Source organism: Scyliorhinus torazame, chromosome 9 (assembly GCF_047496885.1).
Source record: "Scyliorhinus torazame isolate Kashiwa2021f chromosome 9, sScyTor2.1, whole genome shotgun sequence".
Classification (NCBI taxonomy): Eukaryota; Metazoa; Chordata; class Chondrichthyes; order Carcharhiniformes; family Scyliorhinidae; genus Scyliorhinus; species Scyliorhinus torazame.
The window spans coordinates 100,341,512-100,359,650 of NC_092715.1; the positions used below are offsets into that span (position 1 = coordinate 100,341,512).

An 18,139-nucleotide genomic window follows, 5' to 3' on the forward strand; every position below is an offset into this window, starting at 1 on the left:
TCACAATTGAATCTACATCCACCACCTTTTAAGACAGTGTATTCCAGATCATAATCACTTACATAGAAAATAGGAGGCCATTCTGCCCTTTGAGTCTGCTCCGCCATTCATTGTGATCATGGCTGATCATCAAGTTCAATCCCCTCATCCCCCCTCCCCTCCCCATACCCCTTTAGCCCAAGAACTATATCTCATTCCTTCTTGAAATTATAGAACGTTTTGGCCTCAACTACTTTTTATAGCAGTGAATTCCACAGAATCACCACTCTGGGTGAAGAAATTTCTCCTCAGTCCCAAAATGTTTTCCGCTTATCCTCAAACTATGAAATGAAAAAAATGAAATGAAAATCGCTTATCGTCACAAGTAGGCTTCAAATGAAGTCACTGTGAAAAGCCCCTAGTCGCCACATTCCGGCGGCCCCTAGTTCTGGACTTCCCCACCATCGGGAACATTCTTTCTGAATCTACCCTGTCGAATCCTGTTAGAATTTCATACGTTTCTATGAGATCCCCTCTCACTCTTCTGAACTCCAATGAATATAGTCCTAACCGACTTAGTCTCTTCTCAGATGACAGTCCCGCCATCGCAGGAAATCAGCCTGGTAAACCCTTGCTGCACTCAGATAAGGACACCAAAACCGCACACAATACACCAGGGGTGGGATTTTTTGACCAATCCGCCGCATGTTGTTCAACGGCGGATGTGGCCTGCCAGCAGGATTTACCGACCCCCACCGTTGTAAACGGGATTTCCCGGTGACTGCACCCCTCGTCGCCGGGAAATCAGTGTGCCGGCGTGGGACGGGAATATCCTGCTGCTGTGAACAGTCGGTTGATCGTGACCCAGGTATGGCCTCACCAAGGGGCAGCACGGTGGCGCAGTGGTTAGCATTGCTGCCTCAGGTTCGATCCTCCACTGTCTGTGTGGAGTTTGCAGTCTCCCAGTGTTTGCGTGGGTTTCGCCCCCATAACCCAAAGATGTGCAGGGTAGGTGGATTGGCCACGCTAAATTGCCCCTTAATTGGAAAAAATGAATTGGGTACTCTAAATTTATTTTTTAAAAAGGTATGGCCTCACCAATGCTCTATACAATTGCAGTAAAACATCCGGATTCCTAGTCTCAAATCCTCTCGCTATGAAGGCCAACATACCATTTACCTTCTTTACTATCTGCTGTACCTGCGCGTTTACTTTTAGCGACTGCTGCATGTGACACCAAGGTCTCACTGAAATCCACCTCTCAATTTACACCCTTCAAATAGTAATCTTCCTTCCTATCTTTGCTACTGAAACAGATAACCTCACATTATTACCCACATTATATTGCAGCTGCCATGCAAATGCCCACTCAACTCAGCCTGTCCAAATCCCACTGAAGCATCTCTGAAACCCCTCACAGCTCACCCTCCCACCCAACTTTGTGCCATCTGCAAAAGGTTCAAGTCCCATGCCAGGACTTGATGGCCAAGAAAGGTGCCTTCATAACTCAGCTAACAGATTGAGCTAAATTTTTCTGACATCCCAATGGCAGGCGGTAAGAGGGGGGAGACGACTCCTGGTCAGCCATGCTTGATGTGGAGTGGTGCCCCTTGAGCCTTAAGCCTTTGGCCATAGACTAGCATCCTGTTCCTGGAAAAACCTGCTTTGGGAACAGAACTCAAGAAGAGTCATACCGACCCAAAACATTAACTCTGTTTCTCTCTCCAGATATGCTACCAGGCCTGCTGGGTTTATCCAGCATCTTCTGTTTTTATTCCAGTCTCTGCAGTATTTTGCTATTACCTCCAATGTGTTGTGTTGCATTACCACTGTGCTAAATGTGATACATTTCTAACAGAAATGGCAACTCAAAACTGGACACCCATGGGGCACGGTGTCTCATCAGCAGAATTGTATTCAACAACAATCTGTAACTTCATGGGATGGCATATCCCAACTCTGGCATTACCATCACATTGCGGAATCAGCACTAGCTCAGTCAAGCGTGCAGGAGGACAGGTCAGGAGACCACCAGCCATAGCTAAAAAGGTGTTGATCTGGTAAAGCGACAACACAGCACTACATGCGTTTCTAACAGCATGCAATAGCCAGGGCTAAACAATTCCACAACCAACGGATCATATCTAAGCTCTGCAGGATGGCCACATTCAAGCATTAATAATGGTGGACAATTAAACAACTAACTGGAGGAGACGACTCCACAAATAACTCCATCCTCAATGACAGGAGAGCCCAGCACATTAGTGCAAAGGCTGCAGCATTTTCTACCATCTTCAGCCAGAAGTACGAGATGATCCATCTCGGCCTCCTCCAGGAGGTCCCCAGCATCAGATGTCAGTCTTGAGCCAATTTGATTCAATCCAGATAGCATCAAGAAACAGGTGAAGGCACTGCATATTACAATGGCTATGGGCCTTGACATCATTTCAGCAATGGCATTGAAGACATGCTCCAGAACCAGTCGCACCCCGAGCCAAACTGTTCCAGTACAGCTACAACACAGGCATCATAGAATTTACAATGCTGAAGGAGGCCATTCGTCCCATCGAGTCTGCACCGGCCCTTGGAAAGAGCACCCCACCCAAGCCCATACCTCCACCCTATCCCCGTAACCCAGTAACCCACTTAACCTTTTTTTGACCACTAAGGGCAATTCAGCATGGCCAATCCACCTAACCTGCACATCTTTGGACTGAGGGAGGAAACTGGAGCACCCGGAGGAAACCCAGGCACACACGGGGAGAGTGTACAGACTCCGCACAGACAGTGACCCAAGCCGGGAATCGAACCTGGGACCCTGGAGCTGTGAAGCAACTGTGCGAACCACTATGCTACCGTGCTGCCCAACTACCTGGCAATGTGAAAGGTTGCCCATCTAAGTCCTTTCCACAAAAATAACAATAATCTTTATTGGCGTCACAAGGAGACTTATCAGTGCAATGAAGTTACTGTGAAAATCCTCCAGTCACCACACTCCGGCGGCTGTTCGGGTACACAGAGAATTCAGAATGTCCAAATTACCTAACAGCACGTCTTTTGGGACATGTGGGAGGAAACTGGAGCACCCGGAGGAAACCCATGCAGATATGGGGAGAACATGAAGACTCCGCAGACAGGGTCCCAAGCCGGAAATCAAACCCAGGTCCCTGGCGCTGTGAAGCCAAAGTGCTACCGTGCCGCCATAAAGCAGAAATAATCCAACTCGATCATCAGTAAAGTGATGGGTTGTCAAAAATGCTATCAAGCAGCATCTACACAGCAATATCCTAGTCAGAATGCTCAGTTTGTAATCCTCCAGATTCACACTGTGATCAATGTAAAAATTTGTCATATTTTAGATCTTTTGCAATAATGTTATTAAAACCTGGGTTAAGATGCAAACAGAAGTATGACTACTAGAGTTGTGATTAAGGTGTTGCGAGGTAATCATTGATTTGCAGTTGAAGTGTTCTGCTAATAAACCTTGAAAGTCACTTACTAGTTTACAGATAGCTAGATAATGGAATATTGTTTACATTTGAAGGACCCTGGTATGTAGATAATCGATAAGGGTTATGGTGTTTGGTCCTGGCTAAACAAATCAAGGGACACTTGTAAGAAGAGACAAAAGAATGCTTTATGATGTTCTGAAACATGTTGAGATGCAATATGGTGCTACAAAATTGAAAATCTCCCTTTTTTCTTTCTCCAAGTCAATAAAAATCAGCTCTGCAAAAGTTACATAATTCCAATTTGTAAACAGTAGGTGCATGATCAAATCTTAAATTTTGCTTACAAAGTGTAAAGATCTTCAAAACATATTGTCTGATAATTGGTCACACGATAGTTTTAAACACTGCATACAGCTGAAGGATTTTCTAGTGTAATGCAGCATAAATCAATTCTAGTAGCAAGACAAACACATCTGAAAGTAAATGCATGGATCTCCTGTTGGCTGTAATTGAAAATATGAACTACTTGTAATAATGACAGAACAAATATACTTTCTCAGGTCTCTCCTCATCTCCATTAAGACAGATTTGATGTTGCTTCACTAAATGTTCTGAACTATTTTAATACCATTGTGATATTTCTGTCCTGATCCAAATAGGGTTATAAGGTGCACAACAATGCAGTGGCCAGCTCAACATCAATTTCCCTGGTCCCTCAGGATATGCAATATATCACAAGACTATATTCCCAGACAGAAACAAGAATAAATCAGTGGAATAAAAGGATAAAACTGAGCATCTAAGTCTTGCTTCTATGAACTCCACAATATCAATGTGCACTTATATAATGCCTTTGACAGAGTAACATGTATAAAGGTGCTTCTTGGGAGTATTTACAACATTTCACACTGAGCAACGAGATTTTAGAACAGATTGCCAAAAGCTTGGTCAGAGGTAAATTTTAAAGAAACCAGTAATTAAAAAATTAAGCAGCAATTCATATGTGGTAAACCTGATCATTTTACTCTTGAATGTAGTCACTGACTTCAGCATTGACTTTCCAGGACACATAAGGAAAGCACTTGGGTCACAGCATTATGAAAAGAGGCATTTCTGTTTTTGCTGTTGGAATATAAACACCGTCAGATGTTACAACAACTGCTCTTCCAGCCAGTTTGGATATTTTTCAGCTCTTAGAAAGCACAACAACCAGAAATACACTTGTAGGTCATTATTTTGACAAATGATGACATATACTTCTTCTCGGCCCTTAAATGTGCATTCAAAATATGGCATTACTCATCAATTGTTCGATTTCACATATTTTACTGAATTCTGCTTTTCTGTAAAGTTACAAAAACACTTGCCCTCACCTACATATCGGCCACCAGGTTTAATAACTTTGGTACTTCGACTACGGGTTTCCTCTTCTGCTTGAGTCATACGCTCTCGTGTTATCTGATAAGAATCATTTGTTGCACATATTGTAATTTTATCCTGTATGCTTCCAAAGCAGTCCAGTTCTGAAACTCCATTGCTAAAGAGATAGAGAGTGGATGTTAAGTTAGCTTCAGTTCCTATATTAACACTAAGATCCATCACCTTCATAACAAACAGAATTTTAGCTATATTTGATCAAATGTTTATTAAAAATAGTTATAATAAATGGCATATTTTAAAGGTACCAGTATATATACCTCTTATTCTATTTCCCAGATTTGGCATAATTACTGAATTACTCAAGACGATATTGTAGCTGCAGTTCAGAAACGGGTTGTCTAATCAAATTTGTTTGCACCAATAACATGCTTTCAGTTGCGACAATTCATTCTGGGACAGGGGCACCATTCAAGAAAGGAGGGAGAGAGAAAACAGGGACTGACAGGCTAGTTAACTGGACATCAGTCATCAGGAAAGTGCTAGAATCTATTATGAAGAAAATCTTAATGAACTTAGAAAACCGTAACATGATCAGACAAAATAATATGGTTTTATGAAAAATCGTCAAAACATCTTCAATACATTTACTAATCAGGAGAACGAATAGCTGAACTCCAAAAGTTATTTATTCCTATTTGGCGCAAGAGTAGAACTGTGCCAAACCATGGCTTACAAGGGAAATTAGAGACAGTATTAGATTCAAAGAAGGGACATACAAATTAGCAGAAAAAGCAATTAGCCTGAGGATTGGGGACAGTTTAAAATTCAACAAAGAGAACCAAGGGATTGATTAAGAGGGGGAAAATACAACAGTCAAGTAAGCTAGCGGGAAACATAAAAACTGACTGGAAACATTTCTATAGGTATGTGGCGAGAAATATTGATAAAAACGAATGTAGAGTGTAGCCACCTGAATTGGCCAAGTCCCGATTTAAAATGGCGAACGGCAAAGGCTGAAGGGAAATTCAGCCAACACAGGCAGAAACCAGCAGATGCAGGTTTGCTGTGTATTAAAACTCTGCAAAAGCCCAGACAGCATCAATACCAGCGACCATCAGCATAATAATGTAGCAGCTATCTACATACTAATGCGCAATCCCCGGGTGCAGTTGAAACATTTGGGATAAACAAAGCAAAGCCAAACTCCCCGTGCCAGCAGGAGTCAACGCAAAAGAGGTTAACGGACACCTCAAGACCGCCCATCGATCAGGGAGCCGCTCCACTATTGGAGAAATCGAACCAAGCGATTGGGACAAAGTCCAATCACTTGGGACCAGGTACGGGGTCCGCCCGAAAGGCAGGAAGCCCCTGGGGACTATAAAGTTAAGCCCCCAAGTTCAACTCGCTCTCTTCTTCCTGCTCAGGTTACCCAGCAACGCGAACCAACCTTGACCGTGACCGGTGCAGTGACCGCCGAAAGACCGTAAGTCTTAATTCAACGCTCGCTACGAGATAGGTGCTCCTAGCTACCAATCCGTACCAACTTCGAATCCCACAGACTCAGAACTCGAACAAAAGGCCATTTGTTCCCCTGACCTGGTGGGCCAGTCCGAAGTTAAGTATAGGCCTGTTAGTTGTAGAAGTAGCTTAGGCGTAGAATTTGAGCGTGAGTAGCGATTACTGTGTATAATAAATGTGCTTTGATTTGAATCTTACTAATCGGTGTATTGGGTTATTGATCATTACTTGGACTTGAACCTCGTGGCGGTATCATAAAGATACCTGGCGACTCGAGAGCAAAGGTAATAAAACAGAACAATTGAACTAACCGAAAAGTTAGCAACAAGGCCCCTTACAGCAAAAAGGGTATTCATAACGGGGAACAAAGAAATCACAAGGAAGACATGAATACTATATCAGAAGTTGTGAGAAACACAGGTTTCAGTGAGGAGTTGAAGAAATTAGTATTAGTAAAGAAATGGTTTTAGGGAAGTCAATGGGATTGAAGGCAGATAAATTTCCAGGGCCTGATAATTTTCATCCCAGAGTACTTCAGAAGTGCCCAGAAATAGTAGATCCATTGATGGTTATTTACCAAAATTGGAATCTGGAATGATTCTTTTCCAAAATTCTTTGGACTCTTGGCATGGTTCTTACATATTGGAGGATAACTAATCTTACAGATTGGGGGGGGTAACCCCGCTATTCAAAAAGGAATGTAGAGAATATTCAGGAAAATATAGACCAGTGAGCCTAACGCTGGAGTAGGGAAGTTGCTACAGTCCATTATCATCATAGAATTTACAGTGCAGAAGGAGGCCATTCAGCCCATCGAGTCTGCACCGGCTCTTGGAAAGAGCACTCTACCCTATCTCCACAACACAGTATCCCCACCCAACGCTAAGGGCAATTTTGGACACTAAGGGCAATTTATCATGGCCAATCCTGCACATCTTTGGACTGTGGGAGGAAACCGGAGCACCCGTAGGAAACCCACGCACACACGGGGTGGATGTGCAGACTCCGCACAGATAGTGACTCAAGCCGGAATCGAACCTGGGACCCTGGAGCTGTGAAGCAATTGTGCTATCCACAATGCTACCCCTCAAGGATTTCATAGCACAACATTTGGAAAGCAATGATACAATCAGACAAAGTCAGCATGGATTTACAAAAGGGAAATCATGCTCGACAAATATACTAGAATTCTTTGAAGATGTAACGTGTAGAGTTGACCAGGGAGAAGGGCGGCACAGTGCCTAGCACTGCTGCCTCACAGCTCCAGGGACCCGGGTTCAATTCCAGCCTCAGATAACTGTCTGTGTGGAGCTTGCACTTTCTTCCAGTGTCTGTGTCGGTTTTCTCTGGACGCTCCCTCCCACGGTCCAAAGATGTGCACGTCAGGTGGATTGGCCATGCTAAATTGCCCCTTAGTGTCCAAAAGGTTAGGTGGGGGTTACTGGGTTACAAAGAACAAAGAACAAAGAAATGTACAGCACAGGAACAGGCCCTTCGGCCCTCCAAGCCCGTGCCGACCATACTGCCCGACTAAACTACAATCTTCTACACTTCCTGGGTCTGTATCCTTCTATTCCCATCCTATTCATATATTTGTCAAGATGCCCCTTAAATGTCCCTATCGTCCCTGCTTCCACTACCTCCTCCAGTAGCGAGTTCCAGGTACCCACTACCCTCTGCGCAAAAAACTTGCCTCGTACATCTACTCTAAACCTTGCCCCTCTCACCTTAAACCTATGCCCCCTAGTAATTGACCCCTCTACCCTGGGGAAAAGCCTCTGACTATCCACTCTGTCTATGCCCCTCATAATTTTGTATACCTTTATCAGGTCGCCCCTCAACCTCCTTCGTTCCAGTGAAAACAAACCGAGTTTATTCAATCGCTCCTCATAGCTTATGCCCTCCATACCAGGCAACATTCTGGTAAATCTCTTCTGCACCCTCTCTAAAGCCTCCACATCCTTCTGGTAGTGTGGCGACCAGAATTGAACACTATACTCCAAGTGTGGCCTAACTAAGGTTCTATACAGCTGCAACATGACTTGCCAATTCTTTTACTCAATGCCCCGGCCAATGAAGGCAAGCATGCCGTATGCCTTCTTGACTACCTTCTCCACCTGTGTTGCCCCTTTCAATGACCTGTGGACCTGTACTCCTAGATCTCTTTGACTTTCAATACTCTTGAGGGTTCTACCATTCACTGTATATTCCCTACCTGCATTAGACCTTCCAAAATGCATTACCTCACATTTGTCCGGATTAAACTCCATCTGCCATCTCTCCGCCCAAGTCTCCAGACAATCTAAATCCTGCTGTATCCTCAGACAGTCCTCATCGCTATCCGCAATTCCACCAACCTTTGTGTCATCTGCAAACTTACTAATCAGACCAGTTACATTTTCCTCCAAATCATTTATATATACTACAAAGAGCAAAGGTCCCAGCACTGATCCCTGTGGAACACCACTGGTCACAGCCCTCCAATTAGAAAAGCATCCCTCCATTGCTACCCTCTGCCTTCTATGGCCTAGCCAGTTCTGTATCCACCTTGCCAGTTCACCCCTGATCCCGTGTGACTTCACCATTTGTACTAGTCTACCATGAGGGACCTTGTCAAAGGCCTTACTGAAGTCCATATAGACAACATCTACTGCCCTACCTGCATCAATCATCTTAGTGACCTCCTCGAAAAACTCTATCAAGTTAGTGAGACACGACCTCCCCTTCACAAAACCGTGCTGCCTCTCACTAATACGTCCATTTGCTTCCAAATGGGAGTAGATCCTGTCTCTAAGAATTCTCTCCAGTAATTTCCCTACCACTGAAGTAAGGCTCACCGGCCTGTAGTTCCCGGGATTATCCTTGCTACCCTTCTTAAACAGAGGAACAACATTGGCTATTCTCCAGTCCTCCGGGACATCCCCTGAAGACAGCGAGGATCCAAAGATTTCTGTCAAGGCCTCAGCAATTTCCTCTCCAGCCTCCTTCAGTATTCTGGGGTAGATCCCATCAGGCCCTGGGGACTTATCTACCTTAATATTTTTTAAGACACCCAACACCTCGTCTTTTTGGATCACAATGTGATCCAGGCTATCTACACCCCCTTCTCCAGACTCAACATCTACCAATTCCTTCTCTTTGGTGAATACTGATGCAAAGTATTCATTTAGTACCTCACCCATTTCCTCTGGCTCCACACATAGATTCCCTTGCCTATCCTTCAGTGGGCCAACCCTTTCCCTGGCTACCCTCTTGCTTTTTATGTACGTGTAAAAAGCCTTGGGATTTTCCTTAACCCTATTTGCTAATGACTTTTCGTGACCCCTTCTAGCCCTCCTGACTCCTTGCTTAAGTTCCTTCCTACTTTCCTTATATGCCACACAGGCTTCGTCTGTTCCCAGCCTCTTAGCCCTGACAAATGCCTCCTTTTTCTTTTTGACGAGGCCTACAATATCACTCGTCATCCAAGGTTCCCGAAAATTGCCGTATTTATCTTTCTTCCTCACAGGAACATGCCGGTCCTGTATTCCTTACAACTGACACTTGAAAGCCTCCCACATGTCAGATGTTGATTTGCCCTCAAACATCCGCCCCCAATCTATGTTCTTCAGTTCCCGCCTAATATTGAACTTCCCCCAATTTAGCACATTCATCCTCGGACCACTCTTATCCTTGTCCACCAGTACTTTAAAACTTACTGAATTGTGGTCACTGTTACCGAAATGCTCCCCTACTGAAACATCTACCACCTGGCCGGGCTCATTCCCCAATACCAGGTCCAGTACCGCCCCTTCCCTAGTTGGACTGTTTACATATTGTTTTAAGAAGCCCTCCTGGATGCTCCTTACAAACTCCGCCCCGTCTAAGCCCCTGGCACTAAGTGAGTCCCAGTCAATATTGGGGAAGTTGAAGTCTCCCATCACCACAACCCTGTTGTTTTTACTCTTTTCCAAAATCTGTCTACCTATCTGCTCCTCTATCTCCCGCTGGCTGTTGGGAGGCCTGTAGTATACCCCCAACATTGTGACTGCACCCTTCTTATTCCTGATCTCTACCCATATAGCCTCACTGCCCTCTGAAGTGTCCTCTCGCAGTATAGCTGTGATATTCTCCCGAACAAGTAGCGCAACTCCACCTCCCCTTTTACATCCCCCTCTATCCCGCCTGAAACATCTAAATCCTGGAACGTTTAGCTGCCAATCCTGCCCTTCCCTCAACCAGGTCTCTGTAATGGCAACAACATCATAGTTCCAAGTAGTAATCCAAGCTCCAAGTTCATCTGCCTTACCCGTAATGCTCCTTGCATTAAAACATATGCACTTCAGGCCACCAGACCCGCTGTGTTCAGCAACTTCTCCCCGTCTGCTCTGCCTCAGAGCCACACTGTCCCTATTCCCTAGTTCTCCCTCAATGCTCTCACCTTCTGACCTATTGCTCCCGTGCCCACCCCCCTGCCATACTAGTTTAAACCCTCCCGTGTGACACTAGCAAACCTCGCGGCCAGGATATTTATGCCTCTCCGGTTTAGATGCAACCCGTCCTTCTTATACAGGTCACACCTGCCCCGGAAGAGCTCCCAGTGGTCCAGATAATGGAAACCCTCCCTCCTACACCAGCTGTTTAGCCACGTGTTTATCTGCTCTATCTTCCTATTTCTAGCCTCACTGGCACGTGGCACAGGGAGTAATCCCGAGATTACAACCCTCGAGGTCCTGTCTTTTAACTTTCTGCCTAGCTCCCTGAACTCCTGCTGCAGGACCTCATGCCCCTTCCTGCCTATGTCGTTAGTACCAATATGTACAACGACCTCTGCCTGTTTGCCCTCCCCCTTCAGTATTCCCTCTACCCGTTCGGAGACATCCTGGACCCTGGCACCAGGGAGGCAACATACCATCCTGGAGTCTCTTTCACGTCCACAGAAGCGCCTATCTGTGCCCCTGACTATAGAGTCCCCTATTACGGGATAGGGTGGAAGCATCAGCTCAAATAGGCCTGCTCTTGGCAAGGGCCGGTGCAGACTTGATGGGCTGAATGGCCTCCTTCTGCACTATAAATGCTATTTATGAGAACTGGTGGATGTGGTTTACTTAGAATTTTAGAAGGCTTTCGACAAGGTCTCACAGAGCAGATTACTACGTAAAGTTAAATTGTATGGGATTGCAGGTAGTGTCTCGAGATGGATAAAAAGCTGGTTAGAGGAAACAAAATGTTGGAATAAGTGGATCCTTTTCCAATTCACAGGCAGTGGCTAGTGGGGTAACGCAGGGAGGGGCAGCACGGTAGCACAGTGGTTAACACTGCTGCTTCACAGCACCAAGGACCTGGCTTTGATTCCCAGCTTGGGTCACTGTCTGTGCGGAGTCTGTACATTCTCCCCGTGTCTGAGTGGGTTTCCTCTGGGTGCTCCGATTTCCTTTCAAGTCCTGAAAGACGTGCTTGTTGGGTGAATTGGACATTCTGAATTCTCTCTCAGTGAATCCCAACAGGTGCCATAGTGTAGACTCGGGGATTTTCACAGTAACTTCATTGCAGTATTAATGTAAGCCTACTTGTGACATTAATAAAGATTATGATTATTATCTGTGCTAGGACCTCAACTGTTCACATTATATATTAATGACCTGGATGAGGGAAATAAATGTAATATCTCCAAATTTGCAGAGGATGCAAAAATAAAGTTGTAAGTGGGGGAAAATAGTGAGGCTATTCACCCTAGTTGTAAGAATGGAAAAGCAGAAAAGGGTGTCATGGTCGGTGGCACTGCTGCCACACAACACCAGGAGCCCGAGTTCAATTCTGGCCTTGTGTGAAGTTTGCACTTTCTCCCAGTGTCGGCGTGGGTTTCCTCTGGGTGCTCCGGTTTCCTCCCACAGTCCAAAGATGTGCAGGTGAATTGGCCATGCTAAATTGTCCCTTGGTATCCAAAAGGTGAGGTGGAGTTACTGGGTTACGGGGATAGGTGGAGGCCTGACCCTAGGTAGGGCACTCTTTCAGAGGGTAAGTGCAGACTTGATGGGTTGAATAGCCTCCTTCTATGCTGTGGGGATTCTATGAATAATGTTTTAAAAATCATGAAAATTCTAAGTGCTGATTTTCAAAGGGACTTGGATGTACTTTTTAATCCTTTCATGGGATGTTCGAATGGCTGGCAGGGTCAGGATTTGTCGCCCATCCCTAAATGCCAGTGAGCCAAGTGGCTTGCTTGGTCATTTCAGAAGTTAATTACTGTGGATCTGGAGTCACATGTAGGCCAGGCAAGACCAGCCGATTTCCTTCCTGAAAGAAACTAGTGAACCCAATGGCTAACGACAATTGATGATGGTTTCATGATCATTATTGAGGCTAGCTTTCAAATTTAGTTTTAGAACATGGAACGTAGAACAGTACAGCACAGTACAGACCTTTTGGCCCAAGATGCCCATTTATCCTAATCTAAGATCAACCTAACCTACACCCCTTTAATTTACTGCTGTCCATATGCCTGTCCCAAGAGTCACTTAAATATCCCTCATGAGTCTGACCCCACCACCTCTGCTGGCAGTGCATTCCACGCACCCACCACTCTGTGTAAAGAACCTACCCCTGACATTTCCCCTATACCTTCCTCCAATCATCTTAAAACGATGTCCCCTCGTGACAGCCATTTCCGCCCTGGAGAAAAGTCTGACTATCCACGGCTCTCATCACCTTGAACAACTCTATCAAGTCACCTCTCTTCCTTCTTCGCTCCCCTGATAAAAGCCCGAGACCCCTCAACCTTTCTTCATAAGACATGCCCTCCAGTCCAGGAACCATCCTGGTAAATCTCTTCTGCACCCTCTCCACAGCATCCACATCCTTCCTATAATGAGTGACCAGAACTGGATACAATATTCCAGTGTGGTCTACCCAGGGTTTTATAAAGCTGCAGAAAAACCTTGCGACTCTTAAACTCAATCCCCCTGTTAATGAAAGCCAACACACGGTACGCCTTCTTGACAACCCTATCAACCTGGGTGGCAGCTTTGAGGGATCTGTGAACATGGACCCCAAGATCCCTCTGTTCCCACCACTTCCAAGAATCCAGCCTTTAACCTTGTATTCAGCATTCAAATCCTTCCAAAATGAATCACTTCACATTTATCTATGTTGAACTCCATCTACCACTTCTCAGCCCAGCATCCTGTAAATGTCCTGCTGTAACCTGCAACAGCTCTCAACACTAACTACAACCCCACCAATCTTTGTGTCATCGGCAAACTTACTAATCCACACTTCCACTTCCTCATCCAAGTCATTTATAAAGACCACAAACAGAGGTCCCAGAACAGATCCCTGCAGGTCACCACTGGTCATTGACCTCCAGGCAGAATTCTTTCCACCTCCAGGTGGAATACTTTCCATCCACTACCACTCACTGTCTTCTTTCAGCCAGCCAATTCTGTATCCAGACAGCCATATTTCCCTGCAACCCATGTCCCTTAACTTTCTGAATGAGCCTACCATGGGGAACCTTATCAAATGCAAATTTTTGTTTTGGTTTAATTAACTAAATTTAAATTCCACCAACTGCCATGGTGGGATGGGACCTGTGCCCTCAGAGCCTTAGCTTGGGCCTCGAGATTGCTAGTTCAGTGGTATTACCACTACGCCACTATCACATGTATACTGGTTAGCACTGCTGCATCACAGCACCAGGGACCCAGGTTAAATTCTGGCCTTGAGTAACTGTGTGGAATTTCTATGTTGTCCCAGTGTCTGCATGGGCTTCCTCCTGGTCTCCGGTTTTCTCCCACAGTCCAAAAATGTACAGGTTAGGTGGATTGGCCATGCTAAATTGCCCCTTAATGTCCAGGGATGTGTAGGTTAGATGGGGTTACAGGGATAGGGCGGGGGAGTGCCCTAGATCTTTTAGAGGTCCAGTGCAGACTCGATGGGCCAAATGGCCTCCTTCTGCACTGTACAAACTCTAATGCCAAAAGAGATGGTACAGCAGGAAAGCAAATGGAATGCTGCAGTCCAAAGATGTGCGGGTTAGGTGGATTGGTCGTGATCAATGCACGGGGTTACAGGGATGGGGCAGGAATGGGCCTAAGTGGAGTGTACTTTCGGAGGGTCAGTGCAGACTCAATGGGCTGAATGCCCTCCTTCTGCACTATAAGGATTCTATGAATTCTCTGTGGAATTTGGAGTACAAAAATAAGAAAGCCTTTCTACAATTGTACACGGCTTTGGTGGAATACAGTGGGCAGTTTTGATCTCGATATTGAAGAAAGGATATACCTGCTTTGGAGGCATTAAATGAAGGTTCACTAGATTGGTCCCTGGAATAAGAGGGTTATCCTATGATAAGAGGCTAACTAAATTGGGTCGATATTCTCTGGAGTTAGAAGAATGAAAGGTTCACCAGGGTAGATACTGAAAAGCTGTTTCCCTTGGCTGGGTAATCTAGAATATGGGGCTTGGGGGGTGCACAATCTCAGGGTAAGAGGCTGATCATCTGGGACCCAGATGAGGGGAAATTTCTTCACAGGGTTCTGAATCTTTGGAATTCTGTACCTCAGACGGTTATGGATGCTCCATTGTTGAATATGTTTAAGGATGAGACAGACAGATTTGGTCTCAGGGAATCAAAGGACTTGGGGAGCTGGCAGATGAGTGTAGTTGAAGTCAAAGATCAACCATCATCAGACTGAATAGTGGAGCGGGCTCAAAAGGCTGTTTGGTCTGCTCCTATTTACATTCACATGAAATAATATGGTTTCAAAAGCTAGCAGTTGAAAGACGATTTATGCAATTTTGGTTTAGCCATTAACATCCTCAATTCGGTGTCATTCATCTTCAGTTCCTCCTCTTGCTGGACTCTTTGGAAATCTGTATATTTACACCAGTCTGTTCGGATATATTGTCCTTTATTTATTAGTTATAAATGAGGTCAATATGAGCATAATATGTGGGGAGCTTTAGCAAAAAGACATCAACGTGAGTTATAAACTAACAGTAGCAAATAGAAAAACCCCTAATGTTGTATATCACATAACAGCACAATTTAAAAATAAACATATTTGGTTTAAGTACCTTTGACAGACTCAAATCACTTATGCATGTATTAATACATCAATGGCAAGTGTATTATACACTTCCAATGTTAAATTCACCAGAAAATATGCCCATAAAAATGTTTGCTAGAAACAAAATTGTATACTCAGGGCCTTGATCACACCTTTTTCACTGCTTATATCTCAATGACATCCTGGCCACCCAAGGCTTTAAAGCAACATGGATTTAAAATATCTGCCATTCGTTGCTCTATTGTGCTTACATTCTCTTGATATCATTTTAGAACTGCTTTAATAATTCCAAATATTATTCCAACTTGATTAGTATTGAGCTAGGAAATAAATTTCTTGTTGTGGTCATCAGAGTGCGGAATTCCAGTGCTGGAATACGTTCCCCACTTTAGAACAAACGTACGTGAAACAATATTCCCTTTCTGCCGTGACCATATGCCTTGCGACAACCTGCATCAATACAGCACCTTTAACATAATACAGTGGCTCAAGAAGCTTCTCAGAAACAGTCATGCAAAGTTTAGCACCAAGCCAGAAAACGCATTAAAGCAGATGGCTAAAGGTTTGATCAAAGGTAGGTATCGAGAAACATCTTAACGGAGAAGAGAGAAGTTGAATGGCAGAGGAGTTTAGGGAGGGAATTCCATAGCTTAGGCCTTAGGCATGTGAAGGCATGATCACGATGGTGAGGCAGTTACAATTGGGGATGCTCAAGCAGTCCAAATTGGAAGAGCAGCAGATGAGGGTTTTAGGACTTGGGAGGGGCTAGGTCATGAAGGGATTTGAAAACAAGGATGATCATTTTAAAATTGAGGTGTTGCTTGACTGCAAGCCAATGTGGATCAGTAAACACAGAGGTAATGCGTGAACAGGACTTGGGCGAGAGTAAATTATTGGGCACCAGAGTTTTGAACGTCCTCGTGTTTATGATACAATGCGGGAGGGTTGGCCATAATAGCACTGATCTCGGGTGAACAAAGCCGTGGACAAGGGTTTTGACAGCAGATGAGCTGAGCTAGGGATGGAGTTGGGTGACACTACAGAGCTGAAAATAGGTGGACATTTACACCAAGAACAACATCCAGTGGAGGATGTGCAGAGGAGATTCACAAGGTTGATTCCGAAGTTGAGTAGATTAGCTTATGAGAAGAAACTAAGTAGACTGGGACGATACTTGTTGGAATTTAGAAGAATGAGGGGAGATCTTATAGAAACAAATTATGAAGGGAATAGACAGGATAGAAGCAAGGAGGTTGTTTCCACTGGCGGGTGAAACTAGAACTAGGGGGCATAGCCTCAAAATAAGGGGGAACAGATTTAGGACTGAGTTGAGGAGGAACTTCTTCACCCAAAGGGTCGTGAATCTGTGGAATTCCCTGCCCAGCGAAGCAGTTGAGGCGACCTCATTAAAATGTTTTTAAGGCAAAGGTAGGTAGATTTTTGAACAGTAAAGGAACGAAAGGTTACGACGAGCTGAGTACGCAAAAAGATCAGCCATGTTTTTATTGAATGGCGGAGCAGGCTCGAGATGGCCTACTCCTGCTCCTAGTTCTTAAGTTCTTAAGTATTAATATGAATCTTCCACCTATTCCCAATTTTCATGGTGAACATATGATAGGCCCAGACCTTTCATACACACTGTTAACTACAATAAAATAAATCCCGTCTTCACCTTTTTGCACTCAAGCACTCAGGGACCACCTGTCCTAACTGTATGCAACCATCAGCAAAGGCAGCCATGAGTGGCACTGTTGAGATGCAAAAGCTCAGGCCATGCACCATGGATGTCAGCAGCACATGGATTAACCCTTAAAGTCTAGCAGCCTGCAGTGAGCAGAGGTTGAAGGCTGGGTGGATATTGTCCAACAAGTTTACTTCTTGTAGCGCAACAATTACTCAAGTCGAAAAGTGATGAAGTCAATCGAGGCTTTATTAAGCAAGACTTGTTCCCCAGCAGCTCAGTTACAGAATGCGGCTGCTGGGAGAACCTGGGCGCTTATACTCCGCCTTGCTGGGCGAAGCCAGCAGTCGGCAGATCCAACCAGGACCCGGTGCCTGTCTGCCGATAGCCTCTCGGCTTCACAGGTACCGTACTACCCCTTATACATACCACCAAATTCATCCCTTGTTAAAAAAGAACCCGGCGGGGTGGTGGGTCGCATGGTGGTAGGGATTTACAAGGCTGGTCCTGGAACTAATTTCATACAGTGGTTATGCATTGAGCTCAACAGTTAACTATGTACAGGTTTTGTCAGAATTATTAACATCTTTTTGTCACCCGGATTCCACGAGTCGAGCGGGTGCCCTGGTCGTCCGATCGCCTCAGACCCGGTGGTGGTGCAGGTGCTGGCTCGGGCACTGTCGTCTCTGGGAGCTTTGTGCTGTTCGTCCCGGTTTCTTTACTCCTGGGCAGGCACGGGAGGAGGACCGATCCACCCGGGAAGGGAGCGGTCGTGGGGTGCGCCAGTGGGAGGGAGGGGGTGATTGGTGTTGGGGGGGTGTGTGTGTTTCCGGCAGGCGCCAGGTCCCGCAGGGGGACCATGTCCTGTCGGCCGTCGGGGTACGCAACGTATGCGTACTGAGGGTTTGCTTGGAGAAGGTGAATCCTCGCGACCAACGGGTCCGATTTGTGCGCCCGCACATGCTTTCCGAGCAAGATGGGTCCTGGGGCTGCCAGCCAGGTCGGCAGCAACGTTCCAGAGGAGGACTTCCTGGGGAAGACAAGGAGGTGCTAGTGAGGCGTTTGATTAGTGGTGGTAC

At 45.3% G+C, this 18,139-nt stretch overlaps 1 protein-coding gene across 2 annotated transcripts in view; it reads right to left on the reverse strand.

The window, feature by feature from the left end:
* Window positions 1-18,139, reverse strand: part of ell2 (elongation factor for RNA polymerase II 2) — a 227,121-nt gene that overhangs the window by 116,379 nt on the left and 92,603 nt on the right. For both annotated transcript variants that reach the window (XM_072516322.1, XM_072516323.1), the window contains exon 4: window positions 4,805-4,968. In XM_072516322.1, the coding sequence (XP_072372423.1) occupies window positions 4,805-4,968 (164 nt within the window). The remainder of the gene's footprint in view (window positions 1-4,804; window positions 4,969-18,139) is intronic.